The sequence below is a fragment of the Anopheles arabiensis genome, chromosome 2, assembly GCF_016920715.1.
Source record: "Anopheles arabiensis isolate DONGOLA chromosome 2, AaraD3, whole genome shotgun sequence".
NCBI classification, from domain to species: domain Eukaryota; kingdom Metazoa; phylum Arthropoda; class Insecta; order Diptera; family Culicidae; genus Anopheles; species Anopheles arabiensis.
The window spans coordinates 40,029,700-40,051,675 of record NC_053517.1 but is presented as its reverse complement, the minus strand read 5'-3'; the positions used below and the strand labels follow the sequence as shown (position 1 = coordinate 40,051,675).

Genomic DNA, 21,976 nt, shown 5'->3' with positions numbered 1-21,976 from the left:
GCCGAAGAGCAGCCGGCACTGTCGCCGGAACATAGTGGCGGTCCGCGTGCTACTGCCGCCGGCGGGCTAGGGACGTCCTTCTCGCAAACGGTGCGCGCCACTTGGCGCGAACTGATCCACTCCACCAACAAGGTAAAGGATTCGTCCATGAATCTCGCCCTCCGGTCGGACCGGCCCGAGGAGAAGCTGGACCTGATCGCGGCCGATCCGGACCGGCAGGGTTTGCTCTCCATTCGGTTCACCTTTTCCGATGGAGGGCGCAAGCACCAGCTGGTGGATGGTATGATGGCGTCGGATATGCACACCACCGCCGATTACTGTGTTCCACTGCTTGTAGCCCGAAGCGAAGACACCCAGCTGCAGGCCGGCTCCCCGGACGGAGATCTGCGCCCGGAGACGCCGGTCTTCGCCCAGCGGGCAAGCAAAGCGGGCCCCAGCATAAAGAGCAACCTTCGGGACAAGCTGACCAAGCTGGTGCACAAGAAAACTGCCAGCGGCGGCTCGGTGCAGTCGGTGGGCCGCTCGGTGGGGACTGCGCAGGAAGTTTGCCGCACCTGCTCCAAACGGATCGTGCAGCGTTCGGGGAGCGATGGCGGCGGTGGCATGCATGCCAGCCGTACGGTGCTGGATTTTAGGAAAGAGTTTCCCGACATTGACATCTGCGAGGGTGGCCACGATCACCTGGATGGGGCCACTTCGGAGATGATCAATCTCGAGTACGAAGACATTGATGTGCTAACGATCAAGCCCCACAAACTAATCGATCCCTCCGCCGCCGAGGGTGGCATCTGTGTGAGTGTGAGTATATTGCCGAGGCCGTGTGGCTGGTTGTGCATGGGAATGTTTTGCCGCTTTGCGTGTGTGTGTGTGTTTTATAACTTTTGTCATTTGTAGTTGTTTGTTTGGTTGCTTTTAATTACTTTCATCGCATGTGTGTAGTTTGTTCTGTTAGTTATGTTGAGAGAGTATTTTCTTACGTTGAATAACTTTTGTTTCTTACTGATTACTAACACATTTCTTTCATTTAAGATAGTAAAACATTGTTAATAATTAAGCTCTCTTGCAATTTTTCTTCATATGTAAAACACATTGCCATTACCGGTGGATAGAACGCAGAATTCTTTACCCTTTTCTTAGCCAATCATCTCGTCAAAGGATGGCTTGTCTTTGACCCAAATAGTTGCACAGGATCACATACACACTTGCACACTTACTTTCCCTTGCCGGCGGCGACAGTAATACATCATCGCACGAGCGTAATTTGGTTCGATTGCACAATTTCATCCCTTCCGACAAAACGGCTAGTTGTGAAGTTACACCGAAACACCCTTCCCCGCTGCTGCCATTATTCCCCCCACCCCCTCTCACTTCTCCTTATCAACCCGGCAGCTATCGCACCGCCATCGAACTTATCCGGCGGTGACCTTTTCGTGGCGACGTAATCTCCCCCCCCCTCTCTTTATCCCGTTGACATTCACAAACCCAGCGCACCGCACCGCGTTTAGCCCTTTTCCCCGATCGCGTCCCGGCTGTCTTTGAAGGGCAGGTTCAAACATTCTCAATCGACCGATCGACGCATTTAGAATCGGCAGTCTCGGCGTCGTCGGCGAAACAGCAGCGACCGGGCAGTAAATCAGACAAACATGTGCGCGCCGCATTTCAAACAAAAACGCGCGCCCCGTTTGTGTGTGTGTGTGTGTGTGTGTGTGTGTGTGTGTGTGTGTTGGTGGATAGAATTTTCCTATCCCGCAATGATTTAATTTTATTTTTAATATGTTTACTGTGGACTGTAGAAACCGAACAAAAAAGAGCAAGAAGAAGTATCACCGCAACGGCAGAGATTACTCTCGCAGAAACACACTCACACGCAGCAAGGGAGGAGGAAGAGCACCACAACGTGCCGATGGGTGGTGCTGCTGCTGCTGATGAAACCACGTTTGATGGTGACGAGCCAGTGCTAGCACACAGCAGTAGCAGCACGACAGCAGCACGACACGATTAGCATGCCATCACAGTGTGCAAAACGTGTTTGATGCAATCCGCTTGAGACGCCGGATCGGGTGGGACAACATGCCGCCCAGGCCACACGGGCTTGTCGCGCAGAGGAGATTTGATGCCTTTTAGCTCGAGACGATCTCATGTTTTTATTACATTCGGGTGTGGGAAAGAGATGAGAGAATGTTTTAGCAAATTTTAGCAGATTTTGAAGTGATTTATCTAAATGAAAATGTTGAATTTTGTCTGCTTTGTCTTACATCACATCATGTAAACTATATTTGAAATGGAAAATACCTCATAAAATCAAGCTGCACAAACCTACCCGACAACCCACACACGCTCACACACACACGGTGTACAGGGAATTTTCACGATCGTATGAAAATTCACGCTTTACAGTGAAGCGGCTTCACTCTTTCTCCTCATTCCTGTTCTTTAAAAACCCAGCAGCTTACAAATGGCAGCTCTCTCTCTCTCTTTCGCTCTCTCGATCTCTCGTTAGACGATCGTTTTTCACCACCCATCCAGAGCAAAGGCGATCAAAAAAAATGTGGCAGCACGATCGTCCTCTCACCCCTCTTGGTTATGACCACGGTGGTCAGTGAAAAATGAGCTACCATCACGAAAAGATGTACTTTCGGCTTGTGCGTCGTGTGAACGTGAAATGAAGTAGTGGTGCTACCTTCGGCTTATTGGCGAATTGTGTCCGGAATGGTTTAAAATGCTTTGGTTTTGTCATCGAATCGAAAGCGAATGTTGTAGCTGAAAGTATTTTCACAATTTGGACGTGATTGGTAGAAATCGTGTGCTCTAAACGCAATAACTGTTGCAGCTGAAGCTCGGTACAGTAATTTGCACCGAAAGTGTTAAACCGAAAAGCGTGTGCATGTGCCGTGTGAGGTGAAAATCTTCTAGATCAAACGGGAAAGTTCAAAGCAAGTACAGGTCCGGAGCAATGAGCAGTACCGAGATCAGCACGACCGCATCGACAACGTCCTCGTACGAAACCGATAGCGTCTATCACAACTTCTTGTTCCCGCCCCGGCCACCGGTGCGCAAGAAACGCATCCGTACGCTGCTGATGGTAAAGGAATATGTTTTTTTGGGGATCGCAAATTTGTACCGCACTCACCTTACACACCTCCCATTATTGCGCACGTCCTTTGCGCGGCGGTCACAGTTAGTTAATGTTCGAATCCGATTCGATGGCTGAGTGGAATGAAAGCTCTCAAACTAGTGGTGGGAGCGAGGAATCGGAGTTACCCGGTTCCAATTCCGTGTTCCGAATCAATTCCGTAACCGAATTCAATGCTGTAATCGATTCCGGAGTCGACTACGGAGTTGGTTCCGGAATCCATTCCGAAATTGGAATCGGCTCTGGAATCAGAATCGGCTCCGATATCACAATCGGCTCTGGAATCAGAATCGGATCCGGTATCACAATCGGCTTCGGAATCAAAATCGGTTCCGGATTCGGAATCGATCTGGGAATCGCAATTTGTTCCGATAAGGGAATGAAAATTGACTCCAGATTTGGAATTAACTCTGGAATGAGAATCGGCTCCGGAATCAGAATCAGCTCCGGTATCAGAATCTTGCTCCGGAATCAGAATTGGCTCCGGAATCGGAATCGATATGGGAATGAGAATTGACTCCAGAATTGAAATTAACTCCGGAATGAGAATCAGTTTGTGAATTGAAATCGGAAGATTCAGAAGCGAAATCAGTCCGGGATGTCCATGAGATTGGATCATGTACAAGTAAATTTTGATTCTTTGCGATTATCAATAAGTAGCATCATTGTATCCAAACGTCTATCCTTATGAGGATGCGGAAACCGACTCCGATTTCGAAACCAATTCCGATTCTGGAGCCGACTTCGATTCCGAAACCGGTTCCGATTCCGGAGCCGATTCCGGAATTGTTTCCGTAAACTGGTTCAGGACCTACTATCCGGAATCGATTCCAGAAAACTTCGGAGCTATGTGGAATCGATTCCGTCGAAAACTTCATTTTTCCCATCACTATCTCAAACACATCCGTCTGTCTCAGCGAGCTGCCATTACACCGGACACTCTTGCTGTAGGATTTGTGGGGAAAAACCCCCGCTTTCCTTTACCCATTGCTCCATCATTTTTATTTTCAAAAATCTATGCCCCGCTTTTCTTCTCTTTCCTTCCTCCCATCCGAACGTGCTACGTCAACTGGCGTGTGAGGGGGTGGTACATATGCGTCATACAACCCAGTTGCTGCTGCTACAGACACACGCCCCCATACAAACCCCGCTTCCTTCGTCCTTGCATCTACGAAGACACTTATGTTGTGGTCTTTTTTGCATTTCTTTTACTTTTTTCCCCCACAAACCGCAACCGACACCCGAAAACGGCCGCCTTTTTCCATTTTCCTCTGTCGCCGTGGCAACCCATGCTCCTTCGCTTGGTATGCGATTTGTTCGGGGCCGGTGGGGGGCGGCTGGCTGCCTGTAGAAGCTGGGCGAATTTACTATGGCGATGGTAAGCGTTTGCATTGGAAAATTCGTTGCCGTTCGTTTCACTATCATGCTTTTGTGTGCTTGTGTGTGTGTGTACCTCGCACAGAAGCGAATGCCAAGAATTAAGGCACATGACACAGGCTCTCATTTCTTTATTGAAGCTCAATATTCCATGAAAATCATTGCAACTTTTTTTAAAAATACTTTTAAAGTCATTCATACAAAAAGTTTTAAAGAAGGTGCATTATAAAAAGTTTAAAATATCCTTCAAATTAGGGAAAATGAAGAAACAGTATTTAAATATAGAACAAAGAATTTGCCCAATGACCTTGCCAACGGCACGGTTTTTACACTTTTCCAGCAACAACAACAAGGAAAAATATTCCCAACATCCGATGGGACATTAAAGATTTAAATTCAATCAAGCATTGACCTAAATTCTGCATCTGTGCACGAGCGCACCATGTGCGAGACGACGTCGACGACGACGACGCATCGGTTTGTGTGGAAACGCACCGATACACAAAGACAATGGAGCGGCAACCAACATCACTGCTGGAAAGAAAAACTGACAGGGTGGGGGGCAAAAACACATTTCTCTAACACGTTTTATGTCCTCGTTTTTGGAATAAACTACCTCACATCAATCAATGACGTTTATGATTGGTTGATTATTGAGAGCCATTGCTGGTAGCAGTAGTATCGTGTTTGTGTTTGCTGCCAATTTGGCACCGCTTGCTACGATGCGATACTCACTAGCGGACATGAAACGCAGAGGGTCCCACGGCACTCGATGCACCGAACTGAATGGCGAACAAGATCATGCTAATGGGCTATGAGTTATTGCACGATCACGATCCATGCCGCCGACAAGCTGTCCGAGCGTTAAAATGGATGAGCGTCTTTGGGGGTGTCGGTATTAATAGAGGCAGCGTGCGCTCTGTCGTGCCAATCGTTTTGTTGTTTGTTTGCATTTTCGTTTTGTTTGGTGGAAAACAGTACCTGAAGGATGGTTTTGAATTGTGAAAACTGATGGCTGCATCTTTATCATTTTTATTGCAAAAAAAAATTACAATTCTTTAGTAATAACTTATACATCACTGCTCATATCGCCTCCCGTCACTATCCACCGGCAACAGCAATGTGTTGTTAGATGCTTTACATTTCCAATATTCGTCGCTGATAAGCTCTTTCTTATGCAACATCCCTCCGCAGATGACTCTATCGACAAATCGTCCCCTGCACGAGGAAGAATGGTTCCACGGTGTACTGCCACGCGAGGAGGTGGTCCGGTTGCTGCGCAACGAAGGCGACTTCCTGGTGCGCGAAACAACGCGCAACGACGAGAGCCAAACCGTACTGAGTGTCTGCTGGAACGGACACAAACACTTCATTGTGCAAACGACGGCCGAGGTAAAGACGGATGTACTTCCCCAGCAGACAGTTTATAAAACCCATTTCCCTCCCTTGTTCCAGGGCCACTATCGTTTCGAAGGACCAGCCTTCCCCAGCATACAGGAGCTGATCGTGCACCAGTACCAGTCGGAGCTGCCCGTCACCGGCCGCTCCGGTGCAGTGCTGCGCAAACCGGTCCTGCGCGAGCGCTGGGAACTCAGCAACGACGATGTGATCCTGCTGGACAAGATCGGGCGCGGCAACTTCGGCGACGTGTACAAGGCCAAGCTGAAGTCGTCGAAAAACACGCTCGTCGCTGTTAAGACGTGCCGGATGACGCTGCCCGAGGAGCAGAAGCGCAAGTTTCTGCAGGAGGGTCGCATCCTGAAGCAGTACGACCATCCGAACATCGTCAAGCTGATCGGCATCTGCGTGCAGAAGCAACCGATCATGATCGTGATGGAGCTGGTGGCGGGCGGGTCGCTGCTCATGTTTCTGCGCAAAAACGCCAGCACGCTCGGGCAGCGGCAGATGATGGGCATGTGCCGGGATGCGGCCGCCGGCATGCGCTACCTCGAGTCGAAGAACTGCATCCACCGGGATCTGGCCGCCCGCAACTGTTTGATCGGCAGTGAGAATATAGTGAAAATCTCCGACTTTGGAATGTCCCGCGAGGAGGAGGAGTACATCGGTAAGGAGGAGCGGTGCAAAGAAAGACGCGCTGAATGGACTATCCAATTAATCTCTTTTTGTTTCCACCCCGCTCGATCTTCCAGTTTCCGGAGGCATGAAACAGATCCCGATCAAGTGGACCGCACCGGAGGCACTGAACTTTGGCAAGTACACCTCCCTGTGCGACGTCTGGTCGTACGGGATACTGGTGTGGGAAATTTTCAGCCGCGGCGACACGCCCTACTCCGGCATGAGCAACTCGATGGCACGCGAGCGAATAGACGAGGGCTACCGCATGCCGGCACCGGAAGGGGCACCGCCGGAGATGTACCGGCTCATGCTGAAGTGCTGGTCGTACGAGCCGGAAAGCCGGCCACACTTTGACGAGATCTGCAGCGTGGTCGACGCGCTGCTGCTCTGCACCAAGGACTGACGGCGGCCGGTGGCACAACGCAACGACGAAAGGAACATCATGCCGCTGAAGGCAAAGGAAGCAGCCACTGGCGGTGGATGGTCAGCTGCCCGGGGGCTGTGGAGTGAGGGGCTGACCATGTTGCAACGTTTACTCAACGCTTCCAATGGCGCTTAGTGTGTGTGTGGCGCTTGTGTGCGCGAGAGGTATACGATACGATATGATGGTGTGCTTCTCTATCAAGCCTTCCGCCAGCGTCAAGCAGCTTTTCGTTTAGCTTTACATTGCATTAGAGAACGAGCCGGTGCAGACAGCGCACACAGAACAGTGCCGATGGAGATGGCATGGCAAAATGACACCACACGAGTGCAATTGAACAGCAAGAAACATTTATACTTATATTCTAAGAACAAGGTGCTTTCGGTAGATGGAAACAGTTAGAGAACAAGATGGTAGATGCAAAGTTAGAAGGTAGGAAAATAGATAGCGAGAGCAACATTACAAGAGCAAAAGAACAAGGACAGCGTGCAGGGGCGACCGGACTAGCTGATCATCGCCTGATCCTGTGTACAGGAATGTGTTGGACAAGCGTTTACAAACTGCGTTAGGTTAGTGGTTAGTTGAGCTACATTTAAATTAGCTGACAACGAAACACACAGCACAAATATAGAGGTATAGTATAGAAGCGAGAAAGGGCATATGGGGTGTGTGTGTGTGTGAATGGGCAGGTGGACATGGTGGGATTCGTATTTTAATCGAATATGTATGTAAAGGTATGTTGCGAACTGTGGTCAAACAGCGTAGGGCTAACAATATAGCTAGGGTGGAAGAAAGTGTAAATGTTGCAATGTGTGGTTGAGTGACGAGTGAACGTATACAAGAATGGCTGAGCATGAATCGTAACAGCAACGTACAGTGAATTAAATACGGGAAACCTTGTGCGGGGGAATGGGCAGGATGCGAACGAGATATTCATGTGTGATAGATGATTAGATGAGGGGGGGAGGGGGGAAGGGGAACGGGAATTTTTAAATGATCAAAAGAACATAGATAGAGCAGAGGAATAGAGAGAGAAAAAACGGGAAATGAACAGAAACGAGACGAAGCAGTGCAATGGAAGATAGATAGTTTAGAGTAGTGAACAAAAATCAAAAGAAATATTATCCTTGTTGCAGCAGCAGCGTGCAAAAGGTGTGTGTGTGTGTGTTCCAAAGTGCTTTTATTTATTGAAAGCACACTTTCCCTCAGCTTCAGCAGCGTACCCGTTTTATGCTACAACGGTGCGTAAGATTTAAAACATCTTTTAACGCGCACAGAAGCGTCCACAAAACACGCGACGAGCAGGAACGACGCCATGTGCATCCTTATGCTAAACAGCGTTATCAAAACTCGCAAAAGCATTTAAGCGAATGCAATCGGACCGGGGGGGAAGAAAAAACAACAGATACGAATACTCTCGTAACTGGAACGATGGTTTCCAATATCCTCCTCCTATTACTACTACTACTACTACTACTACTACTACTACAGCTGATACTATTTCTCATTCTCAAAGCACACATCTCATGTAGCGTGGCGTGACAGGTTAAGCGCTTTCGTGATTCGTTATGTTCTAAAAGGCACATCACTACGCGATCCAAATATACACCGACGATATTGTACACACAAAATACTTATATACACGCAAAAAGACACGTAAAGGATTGTGTTACATTACATCGTTTCTCCAAACGATCCGCGGCTCGCTTTCTCTTTAATGTCTCTTTTCTCGTTCTTTCGCTCGCGGTTAACTCATGTACACAACTTATACGGAGCAGAATGTGTCGACTTAGTTGAATATCACGATATTTACATACATTAAACGTACAAGCTCAAAATGAAACCATCAATTCGTTTACTTGTTTAATTGGAAAGTACGTAATGGTCGTCAAATGTGAAAGAAAGGATTGGGTTGTAAGATAGGAAAGTTTCTTTCTATTTCGTTTATACTCTCAACATATCGAACACAGAGAGTTAACGGTGTAAGATGTGCTGTTGTTCTTTTGATAATCAATATTTACAGATACAGTTTAATCAACTCATCACTAACAGCGGACGGCGCCAGTATACCGAGATCGGTAAAGAGCAGCGTAATGTACCCAGGTGGTGTATAATCGACCATCGGGTGCACCTTTGCTGTGTCTTTTAAATTTTTCTGGTTGTACTGCAAGGGTAAGCATGAAAGCATATCAGTGCGTCGGTTTATTCGGGTTTTTTTTTCTACAAAACCTACCTTGTATTCGTTCGGTAGATCGCGCTGGTTGAGTGGGTACAGACGGCAGAATTTGAAGCTTTCCACTAGCGCGTAGAACGGTTTCTTCATCTCGCGAGCGCATATGGCCATCGTTACCGTGCCGATGCGGTTGATGATGCCGCCACTTTCGACCACACCTTCCGCACCGACCAGCACCATATCGACCGTTTCCATCACGTATCCGATGGCCGTGTCCAGAATCAGGGTGCAGTCGATGCCAGCCTTTTCCAGCTCGGACACCATTTGTTCACTGAAGGAAATTGCAAAACCTGGATCAGTGGTGGCACCAGGCACCGTATGTGCACGCTGCTCATGCTTACCCGTGATGATCCGGCGCACTGTGTGTTACGAAGACGTGAAAGCGCTTGTTGTTCTGGGCCGCCAAAATCAATGCCTCCCGAACGGTGCGTGATCGTGCGTGTGTTAGGATGCGCTACAAAATGGGAACCCATCACCCCAGAAACAGAATGTTAAATCGACCCTTGTGGACGCTCATCCCGACTACTTACACATCCTTCGCTAATAAACGTGATCGCTTGCTTGGCAATCACGTTCCTACTTTCCAGCAGCTTCTCTAGGAACATCTTGCCGCGGCTCAACATGATTTCCCGCACTTCGTCCATCGTTTTGTCGTCGAACTTGGCTAGCGTGATGAAGCGCGAAAACAGCTCCGTCCCGGAGACGACCGACGTCATCGGTTTGTCCGTTTTGCGCATAGCTCCCACGGCCGCCTGAATCGTCGAGTGAAACTCCTGCACCGTATCGACTGCAAAGGGGAAGAAGTTTTGTTGACGTGGAGACGTGCATATCCGCTTTCGGCCGGAAGGTTCGCCACTTACACTTCGTTTTCTCCAGCACCATTAGCAGCGTCTTTATGGCCGCAATGCCGGGCGACATGTTATCGTCCTTTTCAAGCATACCCACGAAATTGGTGGCCACATCTACGGTGGGAAAACGATTCCAACAATCAGTGTCTGTTTTCGAACGAACTTACGGTTGCCACTTACCAAATTGCTGGTTTACTTCCTTCATCGTGCGGTATTAATATGTTGGTGTACTATCCAATGAGCAGCCCAATGCGGTTGATGGGATAATTGCAGAAATGTAGCACGAATTTCATCAAATTCTGCGCACACAATGTGGCAAGGATATTGCCGTGTTGTTGAGCGTTTGACAGCTGTTTGTATTTGTTATTGTTTTCGAACCGTCGAACGCCAAGTGTCGTTACGTTTTCTACCGCTTTTTACCATGGAAATGCAAAATAAATTGGCCTTCGTCGCATTGTGCATGTTTCATAGAACAATCTACTGATGCAAATTAGTAATAATTTACATTTTATTCATCGTCATTTTCGTTGAAGCAAAAGTAACTGAACCAAATATTCGAACAATGTGTCAAATCGCCTGACAGCGCCGTTACGGAGCGTAAAAATGTTATTTGGGATTTATCCCGTGGCGTTACGCTGCGTTACATCGTTGCGAGGTTGGTGTTAACCTGTCAACGACAGCAGCGAGTTTATCCAAAATTTGACAGTGTTCGTGGACGGAAGGTTTTGTGCTCGGGTTTGCCGTGTCATCAAATAAATTGCGTTTTGGATCGTATGCTGATATCAATTTCCAATTCCTCCAACCAGCAAAGGTACGTACAAGCGGTAGGGATTGTGGTTTACGCGAGCAAACGCACCCAAAGGCACTCGCAAGAAAGCTCGCCTCGCCTTCGCCAACCATTTTGTGGGTCGTCGAATACGTGAAGTCGATTTCAATATGGCGGCCTGTGGCTCGCGATCAAAGGCGTACACATCATTTTCCATTACCTTCCACCAAGGACGATACAGGCGGCCTTGGTTTGGACGAACTGTGTCGAGCACACGGGCGATGGCTGGTGTGTTTCGGTTGGAGTGTGGCTGGAAAATTCTCCAATTTCCTTGCCCCGTACACCTTGACGATATTGCGATATATTGTTTGTGGTTTTGCAACATCCTCCCGTCGAGCGAGAAAAATTCGTCATCCTCTCCACCGCCCGTACCACGTTCCTTGTCTAGAGCCGTGCCATTGCACAGCACGGGAGTGACAGAGCGAACGCCAGCGTGAGTGACGGTTGTGCTGCTTCCTCACGTTGCGTGTAACGGGCATTAATCGAATATGCTGGTCCATTTGTATATTTTCTCTCCCTCTTCTTCACGCTGTGTGGCAGCCACAACACAAGAAAAACAACTTCCACAATGGTGTTGTAAGCCAACTTTTCGCGATTAGCTAGTTTGCCTAGGTTGTAATATTTTAGCTCATAACATCGTCACAACCAGAAAGCACGCTCGATAACCAAAGGTTAAATGTGGGTTGCTATGGTTTTTGCTACGGATCGCTACCCTCCCAGAAGGCAGGCTTGCGTCAGCAAAAGTCGTCAGCACATGCAATGTTTCTTTTTTTTTTGTAGAAGAGGATTTTTAATGTTCTTAGAATAATATGCCGATCTTCCATTGTCATTTTATTAATCAACTTATTACTCTTCTCTTTCATTCGCAGGTAAATCAACACTAATTTTTAATACAAGAACTCTCTCGAAATCTGTTCATCTTTTTGTCGTCGCACGCCTTTACCATTAAGGCGTAGTAAACGATTGGACTGTCGTTGCCATCGGTATTCCAAGGTTTCCAAAGCTCCTTTGCTTCCGATTATGGTTATCTTTTTCGGTACTGCAGGTGCAAGCGATTGTGTAAAGGATCAGTCAAATGTGCTGCAAAGCTCTCTGTCGAACCACCCGTCGGATGTGTGTGTGTGTGTGCCTGTGCGCCTGTACGTTCATTTCTATCCGTGAGTGCAACACAAACAAAGTACTACCACATACACACCCACACACAAATCAACAAATTGTGCAACTGATTCTTCCTGCCTTCGTCGTACACTCATTGCCCAATCGCCCTCTCGGTGGAAGGCAACAGTACGCTTGCGTTCTGCTACCGTGTGCACGTGAATACGCCTGTGTGTGAAGTAACTGTAAGCGCACACACTCTCCATCTGCTTCCTTAATCGTGTGTGTGTGTGTGTGCGTGCGTGTTGTTGCGGTAGCAAAGAGTAGCAAGCAGTGTCTGTGTTGCGTGCGCTCGTGAGCAGGTTGGTGTGCGCTTGTGTATGTGTAAGTGAGAGCGAACGAGGGAGAGTGTGACTGTGTTTATGTGTGGTGGTTGTAAAAAAAACTGAGTCGAAGATTCAAGTTTGAAGTTCGTAATTTATAGAAAGTGTGTTGATGTGCAGCTTTGTATAGGCTTGTTAAACGATTGGTAATCTTTTCCTTTTGAAGAAACTGTAGACGCTGAGGGACTGTATAGGTAGCAAAAACATTAGAAAGGAAAATCAAAATCGTACCTTCATGCTGTGCTTTTGCTCATGTGAATGCGTACATCCGCTTTAAGTTACAGTTTCACATAACGGGACTGTAGAATATCATGCATCGAACGACAGGACCTTATGCCTTATGCTGCCTTAAAGTGTTTTAAATCTTGTTTTAAAAAAGCTTTTCACTTTTGCCACCAACGTATCAAACTCATTTAGCAAAGGACAAGAACAACAAAGGAAAACTGTAAACGAAAAAAATTAAAACCACACTTTATTGTGTCTATGTGTGCACGGCGCGATTGTGTGTTTGTGTGTGGCAGCGATTGGTGCCTAAGGTTGGGTGGGACATGCGCGCCACTTGACACCGTTTTTCGTTATCTGATTTAATAGCGTTCGACTGTGTGTTGTGTGGGAAAAACAAGGAGCGCGAGGTCGTAGCGGGGCGGCGGTTGTTGAAGAGCGAAACGTGAAAAAAGCGAAAACACATAACAGCAGCGCCATCGTAGAGCAGTTCTCCGTCTAAAAGGCCTAGAGAGAGCAGCATAAGCTGGGTTCAATATTTGTGATGATGGTGTGAGTCCCCCATCCTCACCTCTCGATCAGCGATAGCTTGGTGGTCTCTCCCTTTGTATGGTTTGTGATAATGCAACGAAATGCTGTTTTGGTTTTGAACCAGAAGCCACAGCTTTTCGAAGATGTTTTTTCCTGTATTTTTAGATCATTCAGTTGGCGGACTAAATAATTGCTCTTGATATTGAGCGGGGCGGCAGTACGTTGACGAAAGGCTAACGGCAAACGCGTCATACCTACCCTACCTAGAAGCCAATCCAAACCTCACTCTTATCTACGCTGCTGGTTTGGCTGGTGATGTGTGTGCCGCTAGCAGAAACCAGCAAGCCAAATGTAGCACACTGCTGCGTCATTGTGAATGGTGGAATAAAATCAATGTGCGACTTGAACCCCGTCTAGCAGCACGAACTACTAAGTACTCACTACGAAAGTATCAGTTTGTTCGTTGAGATTGTTGTTGCAAAATACTGTAATCGTCACGCATGAATTGAATGATTACCAAGAGCAGAGAATTGATAAAGCGTGCAGCGATAGTTTTATTTTACGCACGTTCCCTTTGCATTCTGATTAGGACAGAAAGCAAATCAATTGCATACTGATAAGGTTTACGGGCCTCTCCCCTTGCTCAGCACCTGTTATTTTGAACACACAAACAAAGAGACACGAGCGCATACGCCATCCGCTGTCTGTGATATTGCACATTGCCAATGCATCCATCGCCAGGCTGGCCATGCCCCTGGATCACGTGTCGACAGCAAATGTGCAGCAGCGTGTATATGTGTGCTATGGACTGTGGATTCATTCTTCATTTCGTAACGTGTGGGCATTTCTGGGCACATATTAGCTATAGCAAAGGTGGTGGCACCTTTTTACATTACATAAAAGTGTAAACTTTAACGTGTTGCATGAAAGCATTTTTTTTTTCATTTTTATTTTATAAACTGACGCATTCGTTATATTGTGCAAAAAAAAATGCCACATGGATAAAGAGAAACGGAGCTCGAATAAAATGTCAACCCTCATACGCACGTGGCCACGCATAACCGTCCAGGTCTCGACACGTGCAAATATAAAACGCACAGGGTGACGGATGAATATACGCAAGCAAGAAGTGTAGCTTGATAGCAACATTCGTGTTTCTCCATTTACCGTCCATTTGTACAACATCACGTGCCGTTGCTTCGTGATGTGGCGTTGCCAAGGATAAAGCAAAATTAACGGGAAACTTTTTTTCATTTGTTGAAAGCGCTCCTATTGAATTGTAATATGTATTATCCTGATATGATGTACATCGATTGATAGTGGAAGGGTGGTAATGTAAGGGGAATGAGCGTCATCCACACACGCATACACCTTACCCATATCGCCATAAGGCATATGGCCGAGCACTTGTTTTGTTGTGCCATTAAACAGGCACCACGCGAAAAGTGTTACACCCAAATCTATGTTTCTGACATCGCGTCAAAACTTGTTCATCCAAGCCAAGCGCCAGTGGTACGCGTGTTTGCGAACGTTACTGAACAAATGGCCTGCCAGGAACAATCGTGCATGCACATCGTGTAGCGAGCAAGGCAACCGCGTGCCATATTATAATAGCAATCTCACCAGCAGAATCTGCCCATTCACCAACTGACACTCTCTTACAGATATGCACGCCACCTTCACGTTGAGAACAGGATGCATCCCGCAAAGATGCAGTTTTTATGTGTTTCTTTTTTTTTTGTCTAAAAGAAACATGTCTCTCACATTGTTTGCCCTGTGCGTTCACATTTGTTGCAGTGCTTTCGCTTCTCGAAACTCTGACACAAAGAGAAACCCGTAACTTCATACGCCAAAGAAAAGCTACTGGCAATGGGCAGTTGTTTGTGTGTTCACGGAAATTAATATATTGCTGCAGAACGTACAGCAGAAGCAACGAATCTTGCGCAGAATACGCAAAACCAAGAAGATATCCGGTCAGTCAACCATGATGAAGCGTTGCAGAGATGCACGGCGAATGAAGGATTGATGTGAGATAAAATAAAATAATTTCTACCACATCCTCTGCTCATAAAGTTCAAGGTCTTGCTTACTCCTTCCATCCTTCTGCAGTCGTTGGGGAAATGCAGCAAAGGAAAAAAGACCAAGCTGAATTATGTTGGTAGTGCAATCTGGAAGGCAAGAAATGAACTTCTTTATGTGAAAAGTTAATATGTTTCAAATCTTTGTTTCATTTTTAGTTTTGCTCCTGTATATTATCCAGCGTTGGGTCCCTGAAATGAAGAAAAAGTTGGTAGAAATCTATCTATTGAAGCGTTATAAATATTTAGATATTCACTGAGTGTAGTGGTGGTGCATGGTACTCCACAATAAAGACTATTGTCGATCGAGACGACCGTTTGCGGAATGAACTTTTTCTACCCCGTTGGACATAAATCTTCTTCAGAGAAGTGTAAAAGATCGTAGGAATTAATGCCAACAGATAATAGTCAGTAAAAAGTCCGAGACTCAGCAGATCCCTTGCTTTTTGCTTCTTCCTTCTATAATGGTAATGATCGTTGGATGTACAGAGCCATCACATGTATAGTGGTGAATAATATTTCCTTCTCAAAAATACGTTCCTAGTGATTTTAGTAAATTCTATTAACATTGAATTAGTTCAAATATTTTTAGAGTTTTCAATATCTGTCTGTATAATGGCATCCTATTGATCAGTGTATAAAACATAAAACTGTTACTCTAATGTTGATACAAACGTATTTATTTGATTAGTTTTGAAATGAAATTGGACTGATACGGTTTCTTCAGCGATGGTTTATAACCACCATTATTGCCGCAAACACTTCTATTTGCGTGGGATTGCCCTACACATTCAACTAAAACCAACCACACGAAGAATGCGGTTTCTTCCATTTTCTTCTCCTCTTCCAAAAAGCGTAAAGGATGTTATTTGGAGGTTTTTTTTGTATGCTTGTTATTAATGGCGTAGCAGCCAGCTCGCGCATTCACGCATCGTCTAGCGAATAGAATTCAACGAACTTTGAAGGTCTTTTCCATTTATTATCGAAAACGAGGGGCAGAGAGGAAGAGAACAAAAATGCTGCCGCCGAAACATGCATCGAACCGGCACCACTGGAATGACGGGGTTTTCGTTGCGTTCTCAAAAAAAATAAAAAAATGAAGGATTGATCCGTGCTGATGTTGCCAAAATCGGTTTAATGCTGAGACGGGATTTCTTGTTCAGAGGTTCTTCAGTGCAGAGTAATTCCGCGTTGTTGGCAGTGCCTTTGTGTTGGTCGCAAACGTCGACGGTACCTATATATGCGCGCTCCGTGTTAAATAAATGAGTTGCGTTTATTTTAGCATTAGATACAGGAAGGAAGGAGGGTGAACAGGATGAGCCTACCAACTAACTAAACAAACCAGCAAACATTGACAGCGTGGTAGCGAGGTGGTGTGAATATTAAAATACAAACATTCACATTCTCGTTTAGCCACGAGAGTAGGGGGCGATCGCGCCAACTAGCCCGATCGCTCGTATCTGTTCCGCTACAACTTGTTCCAGGCTGGTGGAGTGTGTTAATCCTTGAAGGAGCTGTAGTGTAGGCTAGGATTTTAAAAGGGAACGTTTGAGGTCCGTGCTCCGTTGTGTCGTGTACCGTTAAACGCGCTCCCCCCAACAGGAAGATGGCCATATTCGTATGTTTTGGATAATGAATCCGCTTCTAGGTGCACACTCCGATCGTGTTCGGGCTTTGATCAGTTGATCACCTTCGATCGCGCGCCCGGAGGCACGATCGCGGTGTCCGCTGCACGAATTTATATCGTTGCCACTGTCACGAATTGGTTGGTGTGTGATGAAGTCATGTTATATGTATGTGACTGTTTCACTTCCTGAACCTAAAACAGGCACTAAAATAAGCTCTGATACTAACTACTAGCAGATTGTGACATTTAAACAATTGCGATTTCGCAATACTTTAATTATTATATGTAAAAACAATGCTTTATACGTTTAGACGTGAGAGATCATTCGCACCACCCTGTGTGTAGGTACTGTACACTTTGTGTGCTATGAAGTAGATCCGTTTTCATCGGCACATGGACCTGTGTGCTTTATGGAAGGAAAAACAACCCCATCGCGACGACGAACCCCAAGAATAATAACACGGCTATTGACCAAGGTCAGGGTAAATAATGATGTCCTCAGCACAGCACAGCTTTACTTACGCGTGCATCCATGCAGTACAATATTGCACAGAAAAAGCATTTGCATGTAATGCTTTGACAGTGAAAGAAGTTGATAATTGTTTTGGAAAATATTTACATTCCATTATATAGTAAAAATTATTTCCAACGTTTACGAATGTTTCTACAGTAACTTCAAAAATACTAAAATGATTTCTTGGTTTGGTTTCTCTTCCTTTTTCTTAGATCCCTTCATACTCTAATTCTCCCCGGTTGACATTTTCTATACGGTAAGAAAGCTATGCTTTTATGCTAAGATAGTTAATCAACAGTCAAATCCACCTTCCTGAACGGGGTGTGTGACCTAAAAATACGGAAACCTCTGCATTCTTCGGCGTTCGGTTGGCTTAGTGTTGTTGCCGCAAGCACTCGTAGCCACCCCGTGCCTCTAGAATTGTCGTTTGGAGTGCGGAAAACAAACCAAAACCGACGACGACTGGTTTTCTTTGGTCCCTCCGCTGGACAAGATATACCCGTTGCGCCGTTTCTGTTGTGTTGGTGGCGAGATCTCGTCTGGAGGTGACCTGAGAGATCTTGTTTTTATGTGGTCTAACGGCTTTAAAAAAAGCTAGCATGATATGGATGGGGTAGGAGCAAAGGCAGCAACCAAGCAAGGTCGATCGAAGGCATTTTCTCTCCGTTGCCTGTGCCTGTCTATCGGTGGTGGTGTTCGAGGCAGCTTTTCTCCCTAGCGATGTAGGAAAAATGCCAGCGAGAAGAAAAAAGGGAATTGGAACTAAATAGCACAACGCTCCAACACCCACCCCACACCAAGTGTCACGACGGTTGTTGTTAGGCCTGTTTTTTGCAACTGTATTGTGATTGAATTGTGATACACATAAAACTACCTCACCACAACACAACCACACTCATAACCATAATGGGGATTCACACAACGGCGCTACCCATCTCTTTCACCTATTCTTGAACGTTTCAACCAAGAACAACACACGCGCGTCACGATCTGATCGGTGGGGTGTAAGGGGTGTGTGTGTGGTTGGGTGTTTCCTGGTCCGGAGAAAAGGGGTGGTAAGAAAATAGGCGAAACACTCCACTGGCGAAGCAGCCAGAGGGGGTGCCAGAGTGGAAGAGCAGCATATTTGTTTGTGGGGCAGCAAAAACGCTCGCTCTTCTCTTCTTTCTCTTCGTCGGTCGTGTGGAGCGGGGAGCTTGTTTGCTTAGTAAGCTTTTTGTGTGCGTTTCAGCGCGCTGCAGTTGGTGTAGCCGCAGCACAGCACCACCTTCTGCGCTCACTTTAATGTCATCTTGCCCCCTTTAGTACCAGTAGTGATGGTGATGGGCGTGTGTGTATGTAGTCGTCGTCGTCGTCGTCGTCGTAGTCGTTCTATCGCTCAGCCAGCCAGAGAGTGGTGCGCGAGAGAGCATTTGTTTTGTTTGCGCGGATGGTGCAGAACACAAAAGAAGGGACAGGAATCACCCCCTCCCGCACGTCGTAGTCACTCTCTTCCCTTGGAACGTGGTGGGCACCACAACCTGTCCTCTGCCTCCCGCTCTACTCGACCTAGACACTCTCCGCAAATTGTCAGCTGGTTTTTGTTCGAAGCATTCGAGCAGAAGAGCAAAAAAACACGCCATCACTAACCAGTATCTCTCCCTGGTGGTAGTGGTAGTGGTGGTAGTGGCTTCAACGACCCGTGGGGTGGGGAGCATAACTTGACAGACGAACCAGACGTCCTACAAAAGCTTGCGTAGCAAATAGTTTCCCTTGTCTCTCTGCGGGGTGTGGATGTAGTAGTGATGGCCGTCTACGCGGTGCCCCTATCCATCTCTCTATATACCTTGCACAAAGTCACAAATTCTCGCACACACACACACTCGCATACACACATATGACCAAAGTCTTCCGTACCGCGAGTCCGCGATCACTGAGTCTTCCGCCTACTTCGGCCTCCTTTGACGGGCATTTTCATGCTGCTTGCGCAGCAGAGGATGTTTATTGCGCGGAAGATCTCTCGATCTCCCCCATTTGCGCTTGTGTTCTGTTCTAACACTCTCCTCGCGGCACGAGCGCGAGCGATTTACGTGTACGCTTTATTTCTGCTGCCTTTTTGTACCCTTTGCTCCGTAATTCCCCGCGCGCGCGCGCCGTCTTCAATTTGCGTTACTTGCTCCATCGATCATGCTTATACCGTTCGGCCATATTCGTTTCGTTCCACTGCACAATCACTTGGCAGAACGCGGTAAATAAGACTAGCACTACTGCCAGCCCCAGAGTCGCATTAGACGGTCTTAGGGAACGGGTTGCTTTGATTGATGTAAATTGAATGTGTAGGTTTCGTCGGTACAATCGCTCCAGGGCTTCTTCCTCCTTTTCATGGTGGAATTTTCATGTGTCTGTGATTTTACGAATCTAAACGATGCTGTTCTTTGTAATGCAATCTAAAACTTTAAACGATAATTTGTCTTGTTTATCTCTTTAAAAGAAAAATGCTACCATTCTCCCACGTGCGCGCCACTACCGACCATGACCTGCCACAAAGGAGCGTTAGACCGTATCCCTAGTGTTGTATGTGTGTGCTCCTCTCCACTGTGTGCCCGTTAGGTTAAAGGTTTTGTTGATTCTGTTTCACTGTCCGAACGCCGCCGCAACATCCTTTATACACAGCAGACAAGAAAGCATCTCATCCCACTGGGCGTTGTCTCGTGCTAGGGAAAATCGGTCTTGTAGCAGTAAAGACCAAAGAGGCAACCATTGGGCACTTTTTGTAGTAGTAGTAGTAGTAGGTAGTACGAACCCTCCCTCGACCAACCAACAAAGGTCCTTTGTGTGTGATCCACTGGATAGCGAAAGGACTCGCCGCTGCGGAAGAAAGACACCGAACAAAATGCTTCTTACCTCCTCCTTCTCCTGTGGACGAGTAAATGATTTTTCCATGCTTTTTCACGCAATTTTTAAGTTTCCTGTTCCGCATGGTATTGCTGTTGCTTTTTTTGTGGGGTTTCTTCTGTAAGCAAATGTTAATTTTGACTTTCTGCATGCGCTGGATGGGTTTCGTTCGTTCATTGCGTTGTCCTCGAACCCCAGGCATGAGGAGAATGAGAATGATTTCTTATTCAGTCCTACTTAACAACCTATGACGGGATCGTTAAGCGCTAAGAATGGGTTTCCTTTGTGAAGCACTTAAGCAATTAACCTCATCTTTTGCAGCTTCCCAGTTACTGCTAACTGCTTGCGCTCGTTACCGTGCTGCAGTAGAGCGATAAGGGCAACTGTTTTGTGGTTTTGTGGTTTTTAGCGGATAAAATGAACGTTTGTTGATAAATTGTTATTAAGATATCACTCACACACACACAACCCTAATTCTAGTTTTATTTAAAAAAAAACTAATCTAGTCTGAACTAAATCTAATCAAAAAAATGTCTAGTGATCAGATAAAAAATACAGAAAATATCTTATAAACCTCTAGTCTTGAGATAAGAGCTACTGTTATCATTTTAAATAGAAAGTTTGTTTTTTAGAAAAGTTGAAATACAAAATTCAATACAAGTGGCAGTATGAGCGGGAGATAAGAATTACAATCATTTAAATTAATAGTTCCTTGAAAACTATTTCCCACATGATTTGTCCTCCCGTTCCGCAACATCTAACAAGATTTGTTGTGATACTTAATAAGTCTAGGAAGCGTTTTAAGACCGGCAAGACCTCCCCGTAGAACGTCATGAAGAAAATTGGGGAAAAAACGGACGGTTCGTGAGGGAAATGATTATTTCTCTCTTCAATCCCACGAAAAGATAAGAATCGTATTACGTGTTGTTATCGGCTCAGGGGATTGGGAGCTTAGCTTATCTTATCGCCGCCTTGGTTACATTCAAAACTCCTCCCACATGTGAATCATACGGTTTCTGAACGAGTCACGACCAACTAAACGGGATCTTTATCTTTGTACTTGTGAGTGTGATGAACCCTTTTTGAGAGTGGATTCGGATTGCCCTTGGTCAGCTCTTTCTGTGTGTGTAGCCTCGTTTTGAGGCCCAACTCTTTTGAACAATTATTTTGTGCTATTTAAGCGAACCAATTCTTCAATCATTGTTCATTGGAAACTTTTCGCAAGGGTTCGTGGGTTCATTTAACCCTGTTTTGTGACAGTTTGAAGCATCGAAAACATGGATCTCCAGGGAAAATGTATTGAATGCTATTTTTGCTTCCACAAGAGCCCCCGACGCCCGTCCTTGTCTCAAACTAATGATTCTCATTAGCTCAAACGGCCGGTTGGACACACACACGCATTAGCTTTGCTGGAAGGTTTATGCGTCACAACCTGTTTTTGCGTCTCCGCCAACCGCTGTTATCGCCCTCCCCCTCTCTCTTTCTCTCTCTCCTTGTTCGTTTCATCCCTTTATTTGGCTGGCTGGTGGTTGGCGGACGGACGGCTCGTTTCTCCCCGGAGTGATTCCTTCTCCTTCTATCTCTTCTCTTCCTTTGTTTTTATTGACTATTTTCTCCGCTTGATAAGCGATACTCCGCCACCTTCTTCGCTTCTCACTCATGTGCCCACCCGCCCGGAAGGAGATTAGCCGGAACTGACGCCATTTAATGGGTCGGACAGCGGATGGAATCAACAGCA

General features: G+C 46.3%; 3 protein-coding genes across 10 annotated transcripts in view; 2 read left to right on the top strand and 1 right to left on the bottom strand.

Moving 5' to 3' along the window:
- Window positions 1-8,857, top strand: part of LOC120894038 (tyrosine-protein kinase Fer-like) — a 44,608-nt gene extending 35,751 nt beyond the window's left edge. For 3 of the 7 annotated variants that reach the window (XM_040296374.1, XM_040296376.1, XM_040296375.1), the window contains exons 9-12: window positions 4,485-4,511; window positions 5,705-5,902; window positions 5,966-6,575; window positions 6,661-8,857. In XM_040296374.1, coding sequence (XP_040152308.1) covers window positions 4,485-4,511; window positions 5,705-5,902; window positions 5,966-6,575; window positions 6,661-6,989 — 1,164 coding nt within the window. In that variant the 3' untranslated portion in view covers window positions 6,990-8,857. Of the gene's footprint in view, window positions 1-1,724; window positions 3,083-4,484; window positions 4,512-5,704; window positions 5,903-5,965; window positions 6,576-6,660 lie in introns of those variants that run through there. The other 4 variants (XM_040296378.1, XM_040296377.1, XM_040296379.1 and 1 more) reach the window with 3 other exon arrangements.
- A 124-nt stretch (window positions 8,858-8,981) lies between these two features.
- Window positions 8,982-10,519, bottom strand: LOC120894040 (translation initiation factor eIF-2B subunit alpha). The gene is made up of 6 exons (XM_040296385.1): window positions 10,269-10,519; window positions 10,101-10,202; window positions 9,771-10,027; window positions 9,582-9,694; window positions 9,241-9,511; window positions 8,982-9,171 (listed from the first exon to the last, which is right to left on the bottom strand). Exons 1-6 carry the CDS (start codon window positions 10,291-10,293, stop codon window positions 9,025-9,027), a joined length of 915 nt encoding a protein of 304 aa, XP_040152319.1. The 5' UTR covers window positions 10,294-10,519; the 3' UTR covers window positions 8,982-9,024.
- Window positions 10,520-10,763: 244 nt separating this feature from the next.
- LOC120894039 (AN1-type zinc finger protein 6) overlaps window positions 10,764-21,976 on the top strand; it is a 28,791-nt gene continuing 17,578 nt past the window's right edge. Inside the window, exons 1-2 of one of the 2 annotated variants that reach the window (XM_040296381.1) lie at window positions 10,764-10,899; window positions 17,577-17,620. The gene's annotated coding sequence lies outside the window, so the exon portion shown is untranslated. The remainder of the gene's footprint in view (window positions 10,900-17,576; window positions 17,621-21,976) is intronic. The other variant, XM_040296383.1, reaches the window with a different exon arrangement.